The following is a 26,627-nucleotide window of genomic DNA, read 5'->3' on the forward strand; positions in this document are numbered from 1 at the left end:
GGAAAGACATACAAATAAAGGGCCTGAAAAAACTTATTACAGGGTTGTGTATTATTTTATAGTCCAACTTTATAATTATGATTAAAATTGCGTAACCAATTTCTTCTAAAAAGTACCGCTATTGTTTCCTTTCCAACGAACTATAGAAACTGAAGTCTAACTTGAACTCAAAAATGACCCACGGGAATTGTACCGCGACCGCGAGCGACTCGACTGTACTGCGCGCAAGAGATTTGACATACTGATTTTCATTTTAGCCAATCAAAAACTTTTATTGACCAATCACAACTTTTTTTAATAGCGAGAAATTTTGTATTGGGTGATATTCAAAGCTGCGGGTGGGATATATTTATGGAGAAGGGATAACTTTTAGTTATCCTTTCCTCCTTTTTTGATGTCAAAAAAAGTACTACGAACTTCGTCTATAGGTACAGTGTGGAATATGTAAATGAAAGTGCCTTAAAACATGAAGTTAGCTCATTTTACTCAAAGGAAACATTCTTTTATTTTTTTAAAGAATCAAAACTGCATTGAAAAAAATCTAAATTCGCATTTATCACCCGGGAATCTAACCGACTAAAAAGTCCAAAAAATTAAAGTTTACTATTCCAAATATCTCCAAGAAACATTAGGTCTTACACTTATCTGTAGTAGTACAAAATATCCATAAAATCTAAAATTTTGTACCCAAAAATATATAACTAATAAATTGTAAAACATATTAAAAATATGCAGATTTTTTTTTAATAAATGATTATTTCCTTTAAATAAAATAACTAACTTAAGGTTTTAAGGTACTTTCCTTCCAGAGCCTTTTATTTTTTTCGACCCTGTATTCCATCGTTGTTCCTTTCAGGTATTTATATGCTTTTGTATCAAAATTTCTAACTAAAGGTAACTAAAGTAATGGATATTCAATTATTTAGATTAACTTTATCTGTAAGGGAGTTTCGATTGATAATAAAAACCTAATACATAATATAATCTCATATTATCAGTTAGCAACTGTAATTAGTGATAATAACACTCTAGAATCAGATTTATACAAACATGTTGCGTTTTATAATAATTTGTTTTTTAATTACTACTGTATTAGGGAAGAACGAAAAGAAAGTAGTGATTTTAGACGAAGGCGGTGTGGAGGGAGAAAAATATTGGAACGGCGAGTTTTTTGAGTTCTATGGAGTACCGTATGCAAGTGTACCGAAAGGGAGAGATCGATTCCAAGTAAGTCTTTTTACTCTGTGATAACTAGTACTTAAGAAAGTTATACGCGTCTATATTACCTACTGCTGAATCCCTGTATATTACCTACTGCTGAATCCCTGAATTTGTTTGAAAAACCGTTCTTAACCTCACTGTTCTAAGAGTTATTTAAGTAAAAAACCGTTCTGGGTTCGAATCCCGGTAAGGGTATTTATTTGTGTGATGAACACAGATATTTGTTCCTGAGTCATGGGTGTTTTCTATGTATATGTATTTATCGTCGCCTAGTACCCATAGTACAAGCTTTGCTAAGTTTGGGACTAGGCTGTCTAAGATGTCCCCTAATTGATAGTTTTTATTTATTTATTTAATTTATTTGAAACATGCATCATGGTGCGTAAACAAAGCGCAATAATTCTCGTGTGATAAAAAAAATAAGAACATATTAGACGTTAGATGAAGATTTGTACCAAAACACGCTCTTTAAAGTTATGAAAGTTATTATTACTAATACTATTAAATTCTACCAATCCCGAGAACGTATTTGTTTTGCACAATTGACTGCCTCCATATACCCACATTACTCAACATAAATCTACCTTATTCTTCCAGGCTCCTTTACCACCTGAACCATGGGGTGGAGTAATGCCCGCAAAAGTCAGGAGCACAAGATGCTTCCAAACATACCTTACTGGCGGAGATGAAGAACCTATCTTCGACGGTGAAGAGCAATGTCTAGTTGTGAATCTTTTAGTGCCTACAATTGCCACGGACGATAACCTGGTGCCAGTAGTAGTTTACATACACAGCGGAGCATTTTCGGGAGGAAATGGAAACATGGCGCAATTTCATTACCTAGCAAGGCAGGACGTTCTCGTCATCAGTTTCAACTTTAGATTAGGTGTATTAGGATTCGCTTGCCTTGGCAACAAACAAATACCTGGTAATGCTGGCTTAAAAGATACAGTAGCTGCATTGCGGTGGATCAATAAAAACATTGCCAAGTTTGGTGGAGATCCCAAAAAAGTGACTATTGCAGGATTTAGCGTTGGAGCGGCAATGGCAGAACTCGTTGCTCTGTCGGATACTACTGATGGTTTAATCGATAAACTTATTCTTGAAAGTGGATCAGCGCTATCTCCATTTGCTATCAACAGAGATCCAGTTAACACAGCGAGAAACATGGCAATTGCAGTTGGTTATAAAGATACAGGCAGTCTTAGAGATTTAACTGAGTTTTATTTAGAAACACCGATCAAGAATTTAACTGCGACTGGTCATAATTTTTTCTTACCCAATAGCACATTTGGGTTTTCACCTTGTATTGAAAATGTTCACGATGGTATTGAATCATTCTTAACTGAACCTCCATTAGATATTATGAAAGAAGGTAAAAGTAAACAACTGGCCGTTTTGACTGGATTTTCTAATATGGAAGGACTAAGCAGATCTATTAAATTTGACGAGTGGAGCGAGAAAATGAACGACAAATTCGATGACTTTTTACCCGCTGACTTAGTATTGTAACGAGACAGATGTCCTCAGCCATCGTTAATTAGAGACATAGGGACATATAATTGTATATAGGAATACTTTTGTTAATACTGAGCTGGATAGGAAATCAAATATCACAAAGGGTTCATTGACATTATTAATTAAAGAATTTAATGTTTGTATGTATGCGGGATAGTATTAAATAAACTGGGATTGCAGAGAATTTCATAGGAAGACTAGTCTCTTCACATAAGGTTGAAACATAATCATGTAAAACGAAGTTATGTATGTAACTTTTGCATAGATGATTTCTGAACAATTGGAAATTTAATTATGTTAATTACTATAAAACTAGAGAATCATATTATGTATTTACCCTGAAAATTGTGTTAAGTATGAAACTGAAACTCCAAATAAATAATATTATAAGCTAATTTGTACATAGGAAAATATTTGATAGAATGTAGGCATTTAAACCCTAAAATTATCTAACTCTGAATTTCACTGAGAAATCAAGGTGTTTTAAAGAGATAAAAGAAGAATATTCCAGTTGATTTATATAGAATATTATATGTAAAGTCATACAATTATTTAAGAAAGCCATCTCCTACTCTTACTAATAAGAGATAAACAAGAAAAGTTTCAAATGATAAAAATTATAGGAAATTGAGAGATTCTAAGTTAAGTGATACTGTATAAAATTAGGACACATGTTTTAAGAGATAATTCTAGCTATAATTAATAAAGGAAATAGTAGGACATACAGGAAAACATGTAAATAATAAATTAGGTTATTATTTGTTCATGTAAAATTCAAATGTTAAAAATTATGGAAAATTGGGGTTTTTGAAGTTAAATGAAGCTGTAGAAAATTAGGATATATGGTTAAAAGATAATTTCAGTCATAATTAATAGTGGAAATAACAGGAAATTCGAAAAAACATGATAAAAATTATTCTAGGTTATTTTCTTCATAATTTCAAAAATACGCATTTTCAAAGAAGGAAGTTTATTAAAAATTGTTAGTAAATAATAAATATATCTGATTTAGTATAGAATTTCATTAAAAATCAAGTATTTTACTTAAAAAAATAGAAAAAACAAATTCCATAGGAAAATTTACGAATATATGAATTACTTAAAAATGTACCTTAAGATCATACACAGTAAGTTCAAATTCGCTTGCACTCTGGAGCCAAAATGTCGTCGATGAAAAGTTAGAAGAGTACAGAAGATACTTTGGGCGACAAACGCAACGAAGAGAGCGATCGAGACGATCAGGACGAAATGAACGTTGTAATACTAAAATTTAGAGGGTATAAATAGGAAGAGCCAAGCTAGTGGAATTCATTCAGTCTCCAGCAGCGGGAAAGAGAAGACCTCCAATAGAAGAAGGAAAACCAGCGGAGCCGAAGACGGAAGATCTACACAGGACTGGAGCAGCCAGCGGAGCCCTACGGAGGACCGGAGCAGCCAACGGAGCCCTACGGAGGACTGGAGCAGCCAGCGGAGCCCTACGGAGGAGCGGAGCCCGAAAGGCAGTCTCCGAAGACAGAAGCCCTACGGAGGTCTGAAGCAGCCAGCAGAGCTCCCGGCTGAACTTCACAGGTTGTAGTCCTCGAGAGTCCGGTGAGTGATTATGTTTTCACTTAGACTGAGTATATTAATATTTCAACCTTCGAGAGGAACTTAGAATTTTAGAGGCAAATCTAAATAATTTACAGTTATTTAAGTTTCATTCAATGTTTTGTGGTCTTGAATAATGTAGAAAATTATATAGAGAAGGATAATATGTTGGCTATGCGAATTATTTTGTAGCTCTATTCTTAGGGGACATTTACTTAAATTAATGTGTGTGCTTATATTCTGCTAAATTGAATATTTGTTGATGAATTTACAAATAATGAAGTATCTCTAAGCTTTGCCATAGCAAAATTATATGTTATATTGAATATAATTGAAAAATATATCTAGATCTAATATATGATCTCACTTTGGATAAAATATATCTAAGAGAATGAACATGGTTGGAAAAGGGCCTTGCCAAATTGAATAAGGTAACTGGAATGAAAAACTATTCTAAGATTCAATTCAGAATTCAAACTTATAGTGTACATCAGGTAAGCAAAGCATTCCTGAAAGTTTATGGATGTAATAAAACCTCATCTATACTCTTGAGTACTATGCTATATCAAGTGAATCTGGAGTTTGAATTGAATCAGGGTTTATCTATTATGTATTTATATTTTGGCTTTTTCCTAATTTGTTTGTTTAGAGAGGTCTATGTAATGAGGATAGTAGTTTTGAAATGGCAAGTAAATTTATACGGTTATTTATTAATAAGTTTCATAAGGTTATAACATAGAATTGTTTGAGGAAACTACCGGATCCAATGTGTTTTCAGGGCGTAGATTCAAAGCTTTTCTCCTATCATCTACAGAAGCACTACTAAGAAACTGTAGAATTATATAAATTATTTTTAGAAAGTAAGCATGAGTGTTAGATAACTAGCTTCAACTAGAGTCATAGTATTAGAAATCTCTCTCGTTGTGTCGCGTTGTTAGGCATCTGATAGGTTTCTTGTGGTTTTCTTCCTATCAGTATGTAAGTTTCGAAGCCACAGTAGACTCCTTCACTTAGTTAGTTGACAGGCAGGTAATGTTAGGGACTAAAACCAATTAAACTTAATAAAATAAAACTCTTCAACTCTTAAATATAACTAAAATAAGTATAAACTCATCTTCCGATAAATAAATGCTTTAAAACCTTATACTGTTGTTTGCTTTAGCGACTATCCCTACTTTCCTAAAGAACTTGGTGTTATTAATGGACACAACTTAGGGATCCTAACGATACCACTACGATCTACTCCTGGCCATAGTTATAAGTAAGACTGCAAAGCAAGGAACTAACGACTCATTGGGAGTAGGTAAAAGATGGTAAGTTTTTAGGTTATCTTTATTTAATTAACTTTATTGGTGTTTTATACTCTTATATTAGGATTACTATCAGAAATAAGCTAAAAGGGGTAAGTTGAAGGGGTGGGTTTTCTACAGTTTGGTGCCGTGACCAGGATTTAACTTTTATTCAAGTTAAAGTTAGATTTTATATCGAGTCAGAAGTTCCAAGCTTTGTGGTCAGTTTGTTGTTTTGTGAAAGTTGGGGGAAAGTGGGAACGGTTGCTGAAGCGAATGGGAAAGGGGGGATAATTGATATCTACTACATATTTCCTTACGATATTTCGAAACATAAGTTACACAATCTTGGTTTTTCACTTTACACTACACAACATCATATCCACATTTCAAATCACTGCATTCCTTTGTTTTGTTATTTTATACGCGCGATTTGAACTTAATAACATGGTTGAATAGTTTATTTATTACGAAAAGTTCATGTAAACTTAGTTATCGCAAGCCGGGCATTTTGACAACCACCTCAAGGTTACTCTCTTGTTTGAATATTCGGTTGACATGGACATGTATATTATTTTGTAAAGACGGGCCTTACGATCATTACCAATTGGGCCAATACATTGGGTGTCAAGATTGCATTTAGTAACACCCCTGTGTTCCGTTGTATGGCGAATTGCACAGTGGAAAGATATCACGTGATGCCTTTTTCAATTTCTTTTAAATGCTTAATTGTCTTGAAATTATATAACAATTATTACGGGAAAATCGAATACACTCGCGAGTTTTCATATCATCGGAATCATCGGTAAATCATTTCAGATTTCATTAATTTCTTGTTTTAGATCGGTTTTAAGCGATCATTTTGTTTCATTATGACGGTTGATTGACTTCGCTCGGTGCTCTTTAGGCTAGTTTATTGTCTCACTTTATAATAGTCCTCTTCTAAATGCTGATATTTAGTTAAAATTATGCTTCTTTGGTTACGAAGAGTTTTGTTTGTAATTTAAAACAGAGATGTATTTATCTAGCACATCTTAATATAATTAATATCACACACACACACACATATCTTAATATGAATTTATCTAGCACATCTTAATATGTTTTTGACTCCCACTTATTCCTACTTAATATTCTTAAGTGAAATTAATGAACTAGCACGGCAAAATCTATTATAACGACATTTATATCAATAGAAATAGTAGCATGGCTTGTTTAGCTGCGGCAATAATGGTAACTTTTATTTGTCACTTCGACGTCGCTTTAAAGAAAGAGAGGGTCTAAGGTCTCCCTCAAGCTATTAACCTAGATTTATTTACTGGGGCGGGAGTGCGGTCTACTTTAGCGTGTTTCTTTGACCATCTGACACGTAGTTTACAACAGTGATTAGATAGGTCGGAATTGTATGCATGGGCTTATCTTTACTTTGAAATCATTGACTGTAAAGTTTCAAATATTTCTTGCAACATTTGGAAATATTAACTTTCTGTTAATCTTAGATAACAAAAAGGAAATTATTACTCTGTCTTTAAAGCGTTATTCATTTATTTAAGTACAAACATTGTATAAGACTTATTTAAGGGACCCATTGATTACCAGTTCGACTAATGATTGCATTTTCTTTAGAAGCGGGGATTTTGAAAATAAGCCTTTAATTTCGCAATTCGTTTTGTAATTTTAACTCTAGTATTTTTCGGGATTATTTTGCGAGATTTGACATTATTAAGTTATGAATTGTAAGGATATGACATCAGTCAGCGTGCTCTTCCTGTTTGAAGGATACTATAGCATGGTAGAAAATGTGAATTTGCTCTAAATTATATTATACCTAAACTTTGTATTAGAATCATTCTATTGATAGGGCCATCGCGTGGAAACCTGTTTAGTAATTTTTGGGTTTATCATTAACTTACACTTGGGCAGATGGGGAAGTCTTTGGAGACTTTGTTTCATAATGGGTACTTAATGGTAAATCTGTAAGCTAGGCTTGAGTCTTATATTTTAAGGGCAGTAGTAATAAATTGTTAGTAATAAGTTGTAGATATCTAATTTGCTATGTTGCTATTTATAGATCAGTTATTTAGAAAGCTAGTTATCTAGTCTAAATATTGAAAAAATAGTATTTAGTTTGATTGCGGTTAATCTATTTGTAAAGGTACAAGGTCAAGGCTAGCACACAGATGGGGTTCAAATAAAGCGGAATATTTCCTTTATTATTGACCAAGTAACACATTTTTGTCACATATTACATGTATATTACACATGGAGTCAAATGCATAGCATAATTAGTGAAATCTTCTTAAACAGCTTGTAGTTTGATGATTTGTTGTGGTATCGGAACAGCAGACCTCAGGTTGATTAGACTAGAGAACAGGAGAGATTGCAGACTTTCTGAAATCAGGAAAATAAATAAAATCAATATCTATTGCTTGGGTTAAATGGTTTCAACATATCAATTTTGTTGTTTTTCTTGTATGTTTTAACATTTGTAAGTTTAAAATTTAGTTTAAAGTTAAAGTAAGGATTAAAGAATGTAAATTTGTAGAAATATCACTAGAATACATTTATAGGGAGATGCAGTTAGCGATTTTCAGATGATACATGGCTGATAACACATAATTTAAGAGTAACTATGTAGGTACCATGTAGACCAAATTAGATTAGACACTACATCAAATGTAAGGATGCCTGTATGCATGTATAAACAGCTAGATTTAATATTAGAATCGTAATAACAATAACACTGATAGAGGATTCAAACATACATACATATTTAATTATCTATCTGTTAAATTTAAATTCATTTTTGTTTAAGAAAAATATGAAAGATACCTTTTTGCTTAACAACATAGTACATGATGTTGGTCCCAGGACACTTCTAGGATTCAGGGTGTCTGCATGAACTCGCGCCATGCCATGCTATCTTCTGTGTTCTTTATAGGCTCATTTCATTTCAGTTTTACCTTTCCTAGTTTACTCAAGTCATCTTGACAAGTGTGTAGGACGCTCAGAGTTACAGCTTTCATTTGACATATTGGGATCATAAATAGTATTTGTGTTGCTAATTTCTCTTCTAGAAATAATGAATTCTAATTATCTTCATTTCCGTCGCGGCGACTACTCCGTCTCTTCACAGATTCTAGGTCAAAAGGTGTTTGTCTGTCTTAATAGGATTTCATTTCAAAAGGATTTTGTTCAGGAAACGTGTAGAACCAATCGCAGGGGCTTGTTGTCAAGAATCTGTAGTCATTTACTAAGTTTTTCAGTCAAATGAAGTGCAGACTTTACAAGCAGCTAGTAGAAGGAAAGCCTGATGAATCATGTAAGTACATTTGTTTTTCTAACAGGTTTTGAAGGGGCAAACGTGGCCATCATCTTCTGCGACTTACTGCTTACTGTGTCACAATTTGCTTCATAATTGCAGGTTAATACATACTCTATGTATTTAAAGCTTAAAAACAGAGTCTAGAATCCCATAGCAACATGTAAGCGAAGACTTGAAGTACTAGGATCTTCATTCTCTATGTTTTTTTAGTCACAAGATAGTGCAGGTTTTACAATGGATTCGAAGAGGTACTTAAAGCATAACAAGTCACGTGACTACAACTTCCAAACATGTTTGATGGAACAAGGGCAGCCTATACCTTCTTAGTCTTCTGTAGGTGTTTTTATTCACAATGGATTGGTACATTTTTTCCAGCCCGTAATCTTGTTACTCTGCATCAGCGATTTTGTAGTATTTTACCTCATTTGAAACTCGATTGGATACTAATGATGATTCATAAACTAAGGATTGGCAGGCTCATTTTATTTGTTTTTCCATATAGATCTCCACATTTTGACTTTTGTATGGGAGAGAGGCATTGCTGTCTCAAAGTTGTTAATGTGTTGGGAGAGGATGTTGTCAGCTCATTGTTGTTAACACAAATCAGAATCTCAATGTTTTTGCCCAGATTAAATATTTCAGGATGCAGAGTTGAGCTGCAACAAGGTATTTGAAGCTGGTAACTTTTGCTGTTCTGAAATTATACAGTGAAACAAATTATTAACATATAATAGTTAGTTCATAATCAAAGAGTATGTATAGATTAAGCTTAGTGTAAGAATTGTCTAATATAGTTAAGCTAGCTACCCAGGAACAGAGATTACATAGTAGATAGGCATTAGAGTTAATTTTTGTCATACTATAAATGCAATTGGACTTGTGTGTTTGGTTTCATACATTTTAGAACTAAAATCTGACATGAAATTGTTGTTTATTATTGTTACATGTTATTTAATTTAAAATAGAAATGTCAGAGTTTCACAACTGACCCGTTATTATATAATATTTAACATTTTGGAATTTATTTGGTAAAAACAAGTCAAATAGTAAACATTTACCTGAAGTAGTGAAGAAGTCATGGAAAGTAGTTAGACCAGGTGTAGTTTCTTTGAGTCAGGCTAAGTACACTCCGATGGGCTGAAAATTGTAAGACATTTTTGTTAAGGAATGGGTTTCAATGACAAAATAGTATAGTTGGGATTCACTTATGGAAGAGTGTATTACAGGTTGTAGTATGGCATTTTGGTAAATAAATGCAAATTTAAACCTGCTTAAGTTGATTTAGTTTTACTTGTACTTAGGTTTATTTAGCTTATAAGTGAGTTGTATGTTTACTAGATTCTTTGATAATGGCTTAGGTTAATAAAAAAACCAAATGTGACAACAGGTTAAAATGTAAAGGGCAGTCAGTGCGTCTTTCTTTAAAAATTCATTGAGGGATCACTATTTTCATAGGGTTATTATAAACTTTGTACTCACATGATAGATTTCATTGATTTGACTATGTCAATTAAAAAGGCGCGGCCTAGGCATAAATCAATCAAGTTCTCGCACTTATTGTTTAACTTTGGATGTATTGCTTTTATAACCTGAAAATCAAAACAAATTTATTAAATATTGGTTATGAAAAAATGAGTAATGTTATTCAGAACGAAATTGTCAGAAAGACTGGATAGAAATAAAATAATACACATAGCTTGTTCATTAAGGGGAATTCTTTTATGAAATTGAATTGCAAAGATACATTAATATGGTTTAAACAATGGTTTAAAACTGTAGAAAATACATACCATTTTCTGTTCCGTAATCATCTTAAACTTTTAGTCCACTTTTACCATAATTTTCATGTAAGTATTTTGTTTTAAGTTCACGTCAAGGTTCTTTTTTTAGATTCTTGCGAACTTTATTATAAATCCAGAACCAAGATCAAACACTCAGGACACTGTACATAGATTCATATTTACAATTAATCACACGGCTTTATAAAAGCAAAACGTTATTTAAAGTCTGAAATTAATATTAAACTTACAAACTAAGTTAACACATCAAACTATTATAGCCATTTCGAACTTTGTTTTGCATGTGTGCTGGTGGACGTAATTCTCTAGCGGTAAAATCACCATGTGCATAATCAAAACGGGATTCAATAAACACGTCTCTTTTATTAGTTCTTAAAATGAAAGGGATACACTGAATTCAATACAATGTCAAATTAATGTTTTAATATCTACGCAATAGTGTAAGGAGCATAGACATACAATGTAAGGAGCGGATCATAGATAACAACAAGATGGCGTTGAAGTTTTCACGTTTTATTTCCTTATGTTGGTAGTGTCTTTTTGTATGAATATTTCTTAGATACGAGAAAATGACGGAGACGCATTTACACTTGTCATTAAGGGCTCTACAAATCTTGCGATACATTGTGTGCGTTTTTAGTTAGTTGTGCTTCAAGTTTTTACGTGTGTTGTGATATATGAAGAATAAAAAGAAGAAAGATCCTGTAATGAACACAAAAGTATTTTCTTTTCTAGTAAAGATAATTATGATATAATTTATTGCGGAAGCTAAATGAAATTCGTAATAGACCGAGTTATTGAGTCATGTTTATGTTTGGAAAGAGAGAGATATAGAGGGGGAAAAAGAGGAATGTATTTAGGAAATTCATTGGAAACCATAATTTAATTTGACACAAAGATTGTAGAAGAATAAACATGGAACGAAGAAAACCTTATAATGATGATTAGCTAGTGTTCAAGATTTCATGGAGTGAAGTAAGTGTGAAAAGCAAAGTAAACGAGAAAAGCCCTGGAAGCGGACGCAGTCAAATACATTGTTTTAAAAAGGTATATCACAAAAGTGTAGTGATAATGAATCGTTCGCGTGTGCTGTTCACGCGTTGTGTAAAATATTTAGTTGTTTGCCGTGTCTGGATATCGTACAGTCTGTGGAGGCCTGATTTCAACCACAGAGAAGAATTATTGTTAAGTTGGGTAGCCTTAAGCCTACCAATGAACAGAACGGACCGAGTAGCCAACATGTAAGTCGCTTACGCTTAGTAGCGATCATAGCGCAACTGTCACTGTCGCACGAATATTGAAGAGTGAAAGAGAGACACAAAGCGTTTGGTTTTCGAAGCGATTTAGCAATTGTCACCTTGGCTGTTTTATACTCTATGTTTATCTTGAAGGTCAAAATTGACAAAATGTAAAGAAAAAATAAATTATAACCTACAAAATTGTTGGATAAGAAATGTGACGATAATTTGTTTTTATTTATTATACGCAAAGTTAAAGAAAGCAAAATTAAGAAACGTTCCATCATCAAGAGAAGAGGAAAGACTGAATAAATATCTCTCTGAGTTCTGTAAAGAATCTAAATTCCCATGATCCATGACAAAACAACGTTATTGAAATAAAATTGATTGTGTAATCAATTCATCACTTCAATTCAAAAGTAGATATATGGAATCATCATACACGACAAGATGCCTCAAAGCATTTCACCAGCTTAGAAACAGGAGATAAGATAATAATATGATACAAGTGACCCAGCATGTGATTGAGAATTTTGAAGAAAAGAATCATCATGTTGTCATATGATATAATATAAATGATTTCTACATCTACTGCCATGCGAAAGCCTACATCAGGGATTGTTACACTGTGTACTCGAGCGTTGTTTCTCAAATCAATTCTTACGACTATGGCCGGATCGTCGAACCAGTTTGTGGAGAAATTTATCTTAGTGCTTTACCGGTTCATGGTGACACTATAAGTGTCTTATTAGTGGAAATTAGCCTAGAATCAAGGAGCAGTTTAAACTAGAGGAAGGGAAGGAAAGTCTGCAGTAAAGAGTACATCATCTTTTGGAGGAACTTCATCAATATCATACATAACATAACATTTCCGTTCTATCTGTAATGAATATAAAATGATATGAAAGGAGGAATCTAGCAATTTCAGCAGGTAGAGAATGGAGAAATAAGAAAAAAAAAAAGGGGGAGTGTTACTTGAAATTAAGAAAACCATTTATTGGAAGGATAATTACATATTGATGAGTATGATAGTAGAATGACAAACATTGATCAGTACTACTTCTGAATCACCTCTTCTAAGAAATGCCACAGTGTTTGAACTAGCATTCACTGGACCAACGGCTCGAAAGGAAGCAGAGTTAACTTGGAAAGAAGAGAAGAAGCTTCTGAATTGACAAATCTGAAGAGAGTAATACTATTTCAGCAAGTTAATAAAGGGAACAGTTATGTTTTAAGTTTAAGTGCAGAAGTGTAAATATTATGTTTATTTAAATTTTTTTAATACATTTATAAGTTAGTTTGTAAGAATAGATTTTAAATTATTTTCCTTCTTAAATTGATAAATAGTGTTGATAGTGTTTTGATAGTAAGGTCATTGTGTTAGAGTAAATAAATTCAAAATAATTTATTAATGAAGATTTTATTCTGACTTATCATTAGTTTTCCTCCACAAAAAAAAATAAATAAATATGGTTGCCTTTGGTATAGGTCACTTTTATATTCCATCATGCATTTCTGTCTAGAGTCTGTCTGGTCTGGTGGGTAGTGACCCTACCTATTTTGAAGTCATTGAATCTGGGTTCGAATCCTGGTAAGTGTATTTAATTGTGTAAAGAACATGATATCTGTCTTAGAATCATGGGTGTTTTCTAAGCAACAAAGTGCATATGTATTTATCTATGTAAGTATATATTAGCTCAGTATCCATGGTACGAGTATAGTTTGGTACGGGACTAGGCCAGGTTGAGAAAAATTAAGCCCATAATATTTATTCATTTAATATTTAAAGAAATTAATCGACGTTAAGTCTTGACGGGATGCCTTTGAAAATAAGGGCAGCGCTAATATTAAAACGGATCACTTATTTCGCAGCTACTGATATATCATATTTGGTTAAGTGGATCAAAGAATTGATTTTGAAGCAGAAGAAAGTGGGTTCGAAACCTACCTGTGTCATTTGAGATGTTACTTAGTTCTCCCGTTACTTATTTAGTTTTTGTTTTTCTCTATATTTTATTTATTATGTTTTTTGTAAAGGCTATTGTAAATAAATAATTTTTATTTTAGGAATTTAAGCCTACTTTAGCTCGCTTCTTTGTACATACCTTGAGCCTATATTTATCATATCCTAAGTACAACACTTCTATGTATGGAATATAGTATATAGTTCAATTTAAAAATACAAATAGATAAGAGGTTAATTTATACCAATTGTTTCATTCAATAATTGTTCTACGAGATAAACCCTCTAAATAACGTCACAAATAAGATAATAAGTCCGTAGTTCATGAATTTGTATTTTTAGTAAAAGAATTAATAAAGTTTAACTTTCTGCAGTTGATAAACAAATTTCTACATATGGTATTGTATGCCGGCAATAAAATTTCAACTGCAAAATTAAGTTTGTTTCTCCTAAAACATTCATAAAATTTAATAGAATAAGTATCAAGAATCGGATTTTTCATGCTAATATTCTACGGAACCCTTAGTGCACTAGACTGATATATACACTAATGATAATTTGGTAAAGTTTCTTGAGAATAGTTTAAATTGTGAAAGAAAATATTAAATCAAATGTGATTAATAAAGGCCGTCGAACGAAAAAGTAAGCCACAGATGTATTGTTCAGATTTAGGGGATTAATGTTGTATTTATTATGAGTTACCAGGGAATGTTTAAAATCGTCTGATTACGAGAACCGAGGATCTCCTAGCTGAAGATAGCCACATCATTAGCAAGCAGAATAAACTTCGTGGATCAACACAAGTTGGCGGGGGGCTGCTGAACGAGCGCAACGGATATTCCTGTCACCAGAACAAGGAACGTGAGCCATTTTCATTCATAATAATTTTAAATACATATCTATTTAGAAGACCAGTTAGAGTATTTATAATGAATATAATGTCTTAATAACTTACAAATTTTTAAGTAACAATTTAACGCTAGATGTCACTGTATTTATCACAAACTAATTAGCGATATGATGAGTAGAATTATCCTTAAGGTAAAAAAAAAAAAAAAATTTTTTAGTTCCAGTATTTTTTATATTCAACAATAGATGGTGCTGCAGACTGAGACACGAAACAATTTTAAGTTATTATGAATTTTGTATAGTATTAAGATTATTATTGTGTTACTTCGTCTAGTTGACACTGGATGATACTGTATGAGCTTTAAACTAGATAATGGAATGTAGATAGAAGTTTTATATATTGTTAAGAGAATTTTTAATAGTTTTATGATTATTCGACAATAGATGTCACTAGTTTACTGTAAGTTAGGAAACTTAATTGAAACAAATTTTAATTTGTCTAGTTGGTAATAGACGTCGTAACTTGTAAAAAGTTTGCAAAAAAAAAAATTGATTTTAGTATTTTAAGCAATCGTATGCAAGATTTATTATACTTGTGATATGTGTTTTTCGGAGAAGTAAAATTCCTTTAGATTTCTGCCACAATGACAGTAGGTGCGGTGAACAGGCCAGGGAACTTGTGTAATCATTTACTTTTAAAATTCCTTATTTGAGCGAGTTTTCGGACGTGGTAGCTGCATTCATGATAGGCAAGATAGTATTTTGATATATGGTTTTGTTATATTATAATTAATGTATAGCTGGAATTTGCGCAACATTTATATTTATGGGGTACTTGGGTATAAACAGAAAAAATTTAAGTTGTTCACAGTTTTTTTAATTATTTCCGAAAGTTAAAAGTTAATTAAATATTCATGCGTTTAGGAAATTTAATTTATTTTGACCATGTTTATAACGATTTTGTGTTTTTAAACGAAATAGTGAGATACGCAATGACAGTGTAGGCAAATGTTAGGGAAATATACTAATTTGACAGTGTAGGTAGGCAGACTGATGACTTATGCTTCTTTACGATACATATGGTGCTACTTTACCGCACTAGTGCGAAAATTAGCATATTACATTACTGTGTCAAATATTTAAGGGGCCATATGTATTGTAAAACGTAGTACGATACACGTGCGAGTGGGTGATCCGTGACTCGTGTTGATTAGAGCACTTTCTTCGGTCGTGTTTTGATTTATCGCCGTTCGTTTCGAGTTTCCTATTTTTTGCGCTTGTATCGTAATATACTATTATAGTAATGACTGAATGATTTCTGTGTAGGAGAGTTTTTTTTGTTTAATGATACAAAATCTGGAATATGGTCATCAAAGTTATGGATATTTCGAATGATTGAGCTTAGGGACGGGAAGGAAGGGGTCGTAAAGGGACATCAACGATCATTGTCAAGGAAAAGTTGGTGCTAGGATAGAAGATACCAGTTTTAGGAGTATTTCTTTGACAATGAGACACTCAACACGCGGTGATGATTAAAAATCCACACATCCTGTATTCGGATGTGGGAGAATCAATGAAGAATATTTTGATCTTTCAAGTATTTAGTAATTGATTTGCCTACATTTGAATGGGGACATTACGCCATAAAAGGTGATACTAGTTGATTTGATGAGAATTGCGGACTGGTTGTTGGTTCATGGGAATATTATTGTGGGAGGTTATATATCATAAAAGGAATGGTCATTTTTGGAGAAGACTACCTTGTCTCATCGTTAGTCCGGACAATGTGGATGCGATATTTGTATGTCAAAAAAAATTGGCTTAAGGATATCAAACGAGTGGGCAGAGTAAGTTTCTATTAGAGATTACGAGAATTCACACTTTCGTACTTCATCTGAGAGTGGACATTCTGGCTTCCTTATAATCTTGCCTCATGAAACTAATTAAACCTTAAAGACTGGGATTCCTCTTCATAATTAGCTGGTTATTACTGAGTAATGGTCATTTTACATATCACACTTATAATTTTACTCTTTTTGATGCTGCTGTCAACTTTTTGATTGATGGTTATTCAGATAGGGTGAAATCACACTTGGTGGGTGAAATATCGATAACTTTATCATTTTGGGGTGCGAGATGTTTTCTGTTTGAAGAAATAATATCCTTCGCGCGTCAAACATCACGAAGGGCAGACTGTAACGAGACAGATGTCCTCAGCCATCGTTAATTAGAGACATAGGGACATATAATTGTATATAGGAATACTTTTGTTAATACTGAGCTGGATAGGAAATCAAATATCACAAAGGGTTCATTGACATTATTAATTAAAGAATTTAATGTTTGTATGTATGCGGGATAGTATTAAATAAACTGGGATTGCAGAGAATTTCATAGGAAGACTAGTCTCTTCACATAAGGTTGAAACATAATCATGTAAAACGAAGTTATGTATGTAACTTTTGCATAGATGATTTCTGAACAATTGGAAATTTAATTATGTTAATTACTATAAAACTAGAGAATCATATTATGTATTTACCCTGAAAATTGTGTTAAGTATGAAACTGAAACTCCAAATAAATAATATTATAAGCTAATTTGTACATAGGAAAATATTTGATAGAATGTAGGCATTTAAACCCTAAAATTATCTAACTCTGAATTTCACTGAGAAATCAAGGTGTTTTAAAGAGATAAAAGAAGAATATTCCAGTTGATTTATATAGAATATTATATGTAAAGTCATACAATTATTTAAGAAAGCCATCTCCTACTCTTACTAATAAGAGATAAACAAGAAAAGTTTCAAATGATAAAAATTATAGGAAATTGAGAGATTCTAAGTTAAGTGATACTGTATAAAATTAGGACACATGTTTTAAGAGATAATTCTAGCTATAATTAATAAAGGAAATAGTAGGACATACAGGAAAACATGTAAATAATAAATTAGGTTATTATTTGTTCATGTAAAATTCAAATGTTAAAAATTATGGAAAATTGGGGTTTTTGAAGTTAAATGAAGCTGTAGAAAATTAGGATATATGGTTAAAAGATAATTTCAGTCATAATTAATAGTGGAAATAACAGGAAATTCGAAAAAACATGATAAAAATTATTCTAGGTTATTTTCTTCATAATTTCAAAAATACGCATTTTCAAAGAAGGAAGTTTATTAAAAATTGTTAGTAAATAATAAATATATCTGATTTAGTATAGAATTTCATTAAAAATCAAGTATTTTACTTAAAAAAATAGAAAAAACAAATTCCATAGGAAAATTTACGAATATATGAATTACTTAAAAATGTACCTTAAGATCATACACAGTAAGTTCAAATTCGCTTGCACTCTGGAGCCAAAATGTCGTCGATGAAAAGTTAGAAGAGTACAGAAGATACTTTGGGCGACAAACGCAACGAAGAGAGCGATCGAGACGATCAGGACGAAATGAACGTTGTAATACTAAAATTTAGAGGGTATAAATAGGAAGAGCCAAGCTAGTGGAATTCATTCAGTCTCCAGCAGCGGGAAAGAGAAGACCTCCAATAGAAGAAGGAAAACCAGCGGAGCCGAAGACGGAAGATCTACACAGGACTGGAGCAGCCAGCGGAGCCCTACGGAGGACCGGAGCAGCCAACGGAGCCCTACGGAGGACTGGAGCAGCCAGCGGAGCCCTACGGAGGAGCGGAGCCCGAAAGGCAGTCTCCGAAGACAGAAGCCCTACGGAGGTCTGAAGCAGCCAGCAGAGCTCCCGGCTGAACTTCACAGGTTGTAGTCCTCGAGAGTCCGGTGAGTGATTATGTTTTCACTTAGACTGAGTATATTAATATTTCAACCTTCGAGAGGAACTTAGAATTTTAGAGGCAAATCTAAATAATTTACAGTTATTTAAGTTTCATTCAATGTTTTGTGGTCTTGAATAATGTAGAAAATTATATAGAGAAGGATAATATGTTGGCTATGCGAATTATTTTGTAGCTCTATTCTTAGGGGACATTTACTTAAATTAATGTGTGTGCTTATATTCTGCTAAATTGAATATTTGTTGATGAATTTACAAATAATGAAGTATCTCTAAGCTTTGCCATAGCAAAATTATATGTTATATTGAATATAATTGAAAAATATATCTAGATCTAATATATGATCTCACTTTGGATAAAATATATCTAAGAGAATGAACATGGTTGGAAAAGGGCCTTGCCAAATTGAATAAGGTAACTGGAATGAAAAACTATTCTAAGATTCAATTCAGAATTCAAACTTATAGTGTACATCAGGTAAGCAAAGCATTCCTGAAAGTTTATGGATGTAATAAAACCTCATCTATACTCTTGAGTACTATGCTATATCAAGTGAATCTGGAGTTTGAATTGAATCAGGGTTTATCTATTATGTATTTATATTTTGGCTTTTTCCTAATTTGTTTGTTTAGAGAGGTCTATGTAATGAGGATAGTAGTTTTGAAATGGCAAGTAAATTTATACGGTTATTTATTAATAAGTTTCATAAGGTTATAACATAGAATTGTTTGAGGAAACTACCGGATCCAATGTGTTTTCAGGGCGTAGATTCAAAGCTTTTCTCCTATCATCTACAGAAGCACTACTAAGAAACTGTAGAATTATATAAATTATTTTTAGAAAGTAAGCATGAGTGTTAGATAACTAGCTTCAACTAGAGTCATAGTATTAGAAATCTCTCTCGTTGTGTCGCGTTGTTAGGCATCTGATAGGTTTCTTGTGGTTTTCTTCCTATCAGTATGTAAGTTTCGAAGCCACAGTAGACTCCTTCACTTAGTTAGTTGACAGGCAGGTAATGTTAGGGACTAAAACCAATTAAACTTAATAAAATAAAACTCTTCAACTCTTAAATATAACTAAAATAAGTATAAACTCATCTTCCGATAAATAAATGCTTTAAAACCTTATACTGTTGTTTGCTTTAGCGACTATCCCTACTTTCCTAAAGAACTTGGTGTTATTAATGGACACAACTTAGGGATCCTAACGATACCACTACGATCTACTCCTGGCCATAGTTATAAGTAAGACTGCAAAGCAAGGAACTAACGACTCATTGGGAGTAGGTAAAAGATGGTAAGTTTTTAGGTTATCTTTATTTAATTAACTTTATTGGTGTTTTATACTCTTATATTAGGATTACTATCAGAAATAAGCTAAAAGGGGTAAGTTGAAGGGGTGGGTTTTCTACAGTATTTAACGATAATAAGCTAAAAGAGAGTTTCATCAAGGAAATAAAAGATAAATATTTTAAAGGAGAAGAAGTATCCCATGATACATTACAAGGATATGTTGATTACTTTTCTGATTCGATGTTTAAGTATTCAATCTTAAAATCAGCTAAATTACACGCAGAAAGGACAGAGAGGCCGTTGTTTTTGTATGAATTTTCATACGTTGGCGATTTGAATGCCAAGCATTTTTTCTGGGATAAAATAACAGGAGCTAGTCACAGAGATCAGACGGCATACATTTTGGATTTCTACGGTTTTACGAATAAAAATAGTGACCTTACCACGAGAGATCGAATGACTATGATGTGGGCTGATTTCGTTAAATATGAGTAAGTATTGTAATATCCCGTTCAAATATCATTTATTATAAAACAGGATTTATCAATCACACGGACCGGACAGAGTAGATACGTTTAGGATAGGTACTTCGGGAGTTTTTCATGTGGGTAAACAAGTTGACAGTGACTAAAAATGACTGCGTGTGACGATGTTTTATTACGAATTATAACTGCGAATAAAAGTATTGCATCTAAATCTGGAGGAATTTAACAGACCAGACATACACAGATTGGAAACTTGAACCATATTATTTAAAAAAAGACAAAATCATTTTTAACCGGACTCCAAGAACACCTAACAATTCAGGTATGAACATGCATGCAAAAATTAATGTTTTATTTTTGACACATTTTTCATAAGATGGTTAAAGTCTCCCACCGTGTGCATTGCGTTGCGTCTAAGTTTGTTTCCTTGCTGTTATTTGAAATCGAATTAAAATTTAAATCCACATAATATTCTATGTCACTCACATTTCGAAAAGTCGAGTTGAAATTCAAAATTTTCTGGAACACTGCACAAACCAGGAATACTGTTGTTCACTCACATGGATGCTTCCAGAAAGAGCCCATTCAATTGGAAACCTCTGTTTGTACCAAGCTGCATAAACAAATTGTCCTATATAGGTACAGAATTATCGAGTTAAGAGATAAAATTTATTTGTTTACATAAATCTATAAGAAAAATACAACCAAAAATATTATAACCTTGTAAACGCCGAAACTGGCCAAAACCCTTAGAATAAATGCCAAATACGCGTATGGCGATCTCGGCCATGATGCTTCAGGTTTTCAAGTGAGGTTTATATTTGCTTATCTTGTTTCAAACTTTAGAGTTAATAGTACAGATGTCATAGAACCTACTAAAACAATATCCGAAAATTTAAAGTACAAGTTGTGATATCACTAGGGAGTTAGTATGAAAAATACCAGCTGTTTACTAAGGTATATCGCATGCCTTTCTGTTACCAATGTGCATTCCTTAGTTAACTTTTATTTATGTACATTCTCGTACCTACTTACTAGACTTTATTGAACTACTTACTTACCATTTTTATTTTTTTTAGAAACCCAACAGCATATGAAAGTCAATTGATTGAAATCAAATGGAAAACATACACAAATGATGATCGTAACTATTTAAAAATTGATACTGAACTGGTTATAGATAAAAACCTTTTTGAAGATGGATTCAATTTCTGGGAAAAGGTTTATGACAAACATTATTGGAATCCAAAAGCACCAGAAATCATTATCGAAGAACCCAAGCCTTTAAAGAGGACTGAAGATGAAATAAATGATGATACCGCTATACCGAATGCCTACAAAAGTTCTGAGAAAACGATAGACAAAACTCTTTTACGGAAACCTGTCAAATATGATCCGAAAGTTTCAGATAATGAACAAGAATCAAGTACACCAAACGACGATTCTGTACCAAACACTGAAGAACCTGTGTTAGAAACCAAGAACTCTAAAACAGAACTTTAAATAAATGCATAATTATTTATTGAATATAATATACTTACATTTTATTGCAAAAATTGCAAAGAATCTGTATCACCTATGAAATTTTATCAATGTCTCAAAAACCCATTAAACCTTGAATGGAAGCCTCCTTCTCAACTAAACGCTTTACCTTTAAATAATGGAATTTGTAATATAAAATTACAAAATTAAGAAGAAGCGTTTATAACTACATAACCTTGCGCATATGTAAATACTCGTAGCAAAGTAACAAAACGGATAGGTACCTAAGTATATATTTAACATTTTTATTAAAATCCGTCCCGGCGTATTATTTTTTAGAAAGAATATTACATACTTAACAAGAATAAGTGCATATAAGTTGTTATCCTTCGTAGATATTTGGAGGGAGCCCCTTGTTTGGAGGTGTCAGTCACACTGCTATGCCGCTCAAGTTAACAACCTGTAGCGTTTTAAAATAAAAATTTAAAGTAGTTTCATTCGAATAATATTAAACGATACTTGCATATCCCTTAGAGATTTGTTCAAATCTCTAATTTCATCATTTCCCTGCGACATATATAACAAAGGTAAAGATTTTAACATTAGGTAACAATAACAACATTTACTAATTACAAGAAATTTGAAATGATCACTGTTTAGATTCCTGAAAAGGACTAACAATTAATAAATCAATAAATAAATATTGGACATTCTAACACAAATTGACTAAGCCCCACAGTAAGCTCAAGAATGCTTGTGTTGTGGGTAATCAGACAATAATATATATAACATACTTAAATACATAGAAAAACACCAATGGCTCAGCAAAAAATATTTGTTCTCATCGCATAAATATATGCCCTTACCAAGACCAATAATCCTGTCCACCGATAAAGCGTTTTACTTTAGACCACAACACAACCTAAAGCAACACAAGGGTTAATATAGTACAGAAAGCGGCGTTTTGAATTTTTCAATAAGGAATATCGATCTCGAGGGGCGACTCAAAATCGACAGGGGTCGGAAAAAATAAAAGTGCGATATTTTGCGCTCCAACGCGTGGTAGTGACTTGTGTTTGTAACGATAGAAAATCTAAGATGACCGCGTTTAAGCTTTATTGCAAAGGTACAAGGTCCACTAAAGTTTAACACGACCACAGTTTAGAAAACCATTGAATCGCACATTGTTTCGTAGTATTCATTTAATTTCTCCGCAGCTGTTTGGATAAACAACTATTGAAATAGGAATATCGGAGTATCTACATGGCTTAGATAACAGTGCATAGAGAGAGGCTTTTAGGACACATTTTAGGACATATTTTGTAATACGCACTTCATGTTCTGGTTCCTTGTTATTATTGTCTGTACATGTTCGTACATGTTTGTGACGGTTTTTTTTACATACAACATTGAACAGACTCATAAAATCACTTTACATACATCATTGATCATATCATAAAAAGTAACGATATTCAGAGTTGACTTAACTGCTTCAATATTCAACATTTTTCATTAGTCTTGTTTTTGAAGCGTAGTATTCAATTTTGTTTTGTTTTTGTGATATCGCAAAAAGCAAGATGTCCACTTCATCTTTATTTGAGAGCATGGTGATTAGAAGATGTTAACCAGTAACATTACCACTTAAAAAAAACTAACACAGTCACTATATCGTGAGTTGTTATAAAAGAAGTCGAATGCCTGTCCTAGTCAGGAGACTAGGGTGCAAAGGATTGCACTGTACAATTACCTATTGTTTAAAATTGGAGACATGTTTAACAACTGAGCAAAGTAAATTTTATCAGTTAAGTTCATTTAGCACAAATTCCTGATCGGTAAACATTATGCCATTATCTACGTCAATCTAAATCTAAACTTCCCAAAGTTCCACCTGAACCAAATCAAATATTTGCACCCCGTAATAATACACTTTCCATTCAACCCCAATGTATACAAAACGTCAAATTTAAATGGTGGAAGTGAACCTCTAGACGAACGCTTGACGGATGATCGTTGCAAAATATTGTCCCTATTGAAGGGTTCACAGCAAATCTAGTCTTTATTAACATTTGTTACAATCTACAATGAAATGGGAAATCACCAGCTAAACAAGACCTCTTGATTGCAGCTTTCCATATACAAATTCTAACGCTCAAGAGCCAGATTACGCTGGACGTTACATGGTATAGAAGGTTCAGAATGGAGTGAATTAAAGCATTCCAGATGACGAGAGATTTTGTGTAATGTATCCGAGAGGCACAGGTGACAACGTAGATAAACGAAGCCTATTTATAAGTGTCAAAGTCACAACTCGCGGGGAGAAAAATGAAATGTTGTGACAGTCATTATGGGGCTATGTATTTTGGGCTTTCTAAGGAGTTTTATCTATGCAGTCAAGTTTATTTGAGGAAGTATATTAAAGCCCAGTAGGTTCGTGTTCGTGTTCGTGTTCAGCACTCTCACTGAGCGTAGGCGTGAGCGAGATGGATGTGCTCGGGACCGCAGATATCATGCTTTTTCATTTTATCTAATATTTTTATTTACAATGACAATATATATAATGGATTTATACAGAGGATAACTATAACTAGCTTAAATCTAAAATAGACCCTTGAGGCATTGTACCAAGGATGCTGACGGCATTTTCTCGTTGTATCGCAATACTGATACGTTGTTGTGTGAGTAAGCCGTCAGCTCTTATTTTTCTATCGAGCGAAAGTGAAAAAGTCCTCAAGATTGCTTATAAAATTTATGGCAATCGTATTTTTATCTGAAAAACCGGTACAATTTTTCAAAAACAAGTCATTATCATGATCATAAAGAAATCGAATTGTAAATGCGTTAGAAATCAATTTAGCATATACGTAGCGGGTCACGCAAAGTTAATTCTTTGCTCGCGATAGTCAAGGATATAAAATAATGTCTGTATTTCGATACAAGACCAACATTACAGATAATTAAGTTTTAATATTGTCTTTATGACTAATACAATTGATATGAATGACAAAATTCTTAAAAATTATAAAGGGATTAGACAAAAGTAGTTTAAAAATGCGACTTATAAACTTATTAACGTATCATTTACACCCGTTTCTTAGCCTTATTTCAATGAAATCTTGTCATACGGTGAAGTCTTTTGAAAATTAAAATTATTTTGACTTGTCATATTGATTGTCACTATAAAAAAATAGACAAAAATATATAAATATTGGACCAAATACTCGTACAGAGTAGTTACAACAAGCAGACTAAAGCTAACCATCCTCAGTAAATTAAGTAATTATCACTACCTCGAACAACCCCGAACAGGAATGTTCGGCACTCCATCCACGTTGTCACTCGATCGACGGCATCCGATACTATACAGAATGACTCGAATAGTTCCCATAGTTCACATTTTCGATATCCTATAATTTTCATGAAGAATTTAGGGGAGACTAAGGTATGTTATGATGATGTATGGTTATTAAACATGTGTTTATGAAGGTCCTCGTATTAGGACATATTTGGTCGTAAAGGGGGTTGATCCAATGATAGTTGGAATTTAGGATGGTTTCCGACAAAATTAAAGTTTTGGTATTTGTATGAAACTTGTCAGAATGACCTGAGGGTTAGCATGGTGCATAAGATAACGACATCTGAGGACCTATCGCGAAACACAAAAATCGAAATTTCGTTATCTGCATCTAGAGTACTGAAATATTACACAATATTTTGGCGGGAAATTCAAAAAATCTTGGGCTGGTCACAATTTGTGTAGTAGGAAGTATAGTTTTGATACAAGAAAATATTTTTGATTTTCTGTGCACACGAAACGTACCTATAAGGAAATAAGTTAGTATACGTTGACGTGCACTCAAAGTCAGCTCACGTAATTTCTACCTCTATGAAAAGTACAAAGACATATATAGACATGTTTCGCCAAGATATTTTTATAAAAAAATATTGTTTATTTAGACGGAATCCATACAGTATTAATAATAATTACATAACACTTAAGCTATGTTGGTAGGGGTACAAACCAAATAAATAATAATAATAAAGGAGATACTCGTATATATACCAGGGGTGGAAGTGAAAACTTGTATAAGACGCGAGTTGGCACAGTGGTTGTTATCAGCCACTGGGTAGAAACCGGCGTACACCTCTCGACACCCCTGAGCCGCTCACACCGGTGTTGCTCCTGGTCGTCTTCACGACGGCATTTTCAGGGGCCCATCTAGTGGGCGGCGAGTCACCGCCTGCCTCGATAACTAGTGAAAACATTGTTATGGCAGGTGTCCGGACGTCTTTGCAATAACCCAGTTTCATTATCCTCCCAAACTTCAATCCATAGACCGTTATACTGTTCATTTTTACTACAATAGTCCCAATGCCTGCTGCGACCGGTTCATGGGTGTCTATTGTTGCGCCTGTAAACGGGTTCCAGCAGGCGTTCTACATGACATTAAAGCTCTCCAAGGGGACTCTACGTGTTGGATCTATATCCCCACGCAAGCCTATCAAAAGACCGGGATTTATAGGCCCGTGAAATCCAAGGAGATAATAATTTTAGTTTATATATTTTATATTTTTATATCAATTTGCTACTGACCAGTCATTCCACTTAGTTTTCAGTTTTCAGTAACTCGTGTTACGTTCCAATGTTTTGATTTTATTGATATTTTGAGTGAGTTGAGTTGCACCTGTATAGGTGTACAGTCAGAGCCACCATTTTATTAGTTAACACACATATTTAGATATTTTCATTCACTCATTCATGCCAGCTCTTGT

The 26,627-nt window shown here is 33.1% G+C and overlaps 1 protein-coding gene and 1 long non-coding RNA gene across 2 annotated transcripts; one reads left to right on the plus strand and one right to left on the minus strand.

The window, feature by feature from the left end:
* Positions 1–979: 979 nt before the first annotated feature.
* On the plus strand, positions 980–21,942 carry LOC133528464 (acylcarnitine hydrolase-like). Its single transcript, XM_061865858.1, has 6 exons — positions 980–1,227; positions 1,819–2,729; positions 4,027–4,308; positions 18,282–18,523; positions 20,012–20,381; positions 21,455–21,942. The coding sequence occupies exons 1-6, from the start codon at positions 1,051–1,053 to the stop codon at positions 21,876–21,878; spliced, it is 2,406 nt and encodes an 801-aa protein (XP_061721842.1). The 5' UTR covers positions 980–1,050; the 3' UTR covers positions 21,879–21,942.
* LOC133528505 (uncharacterized) lies at positions 7,802–11,772 on the minus strand. The gene is made up of 5 exons (XR_009801004.1): positions 10,731–11,772; positions 10,420–10,529; positions 9,999–10,077; positions 8,448–9,634; positions 7,802–8,006 (listed from the first exon to the last, which is right to left on the minus strand). It is a non-coding gene; the product is annotated as an uncharacterized LOC133528505 (long non-coding RNA).
* Positions 21,943–26,627: the final 4,685 nt, after the last annotated feature.

This window comes from Cydia pomonella, chromosome 19, assembly GCF_033807575.1.
Source record: "Cydia pomonella isolate Wapato2018A chromosome 19, ilCydPomo1, whole genome shotgun sequence".
NCBI lineage: Eukaryota > Metazoa > Arthropoda > Insecta > Lepidoptera > Tortricidae > Cydia > Cydia pomonella.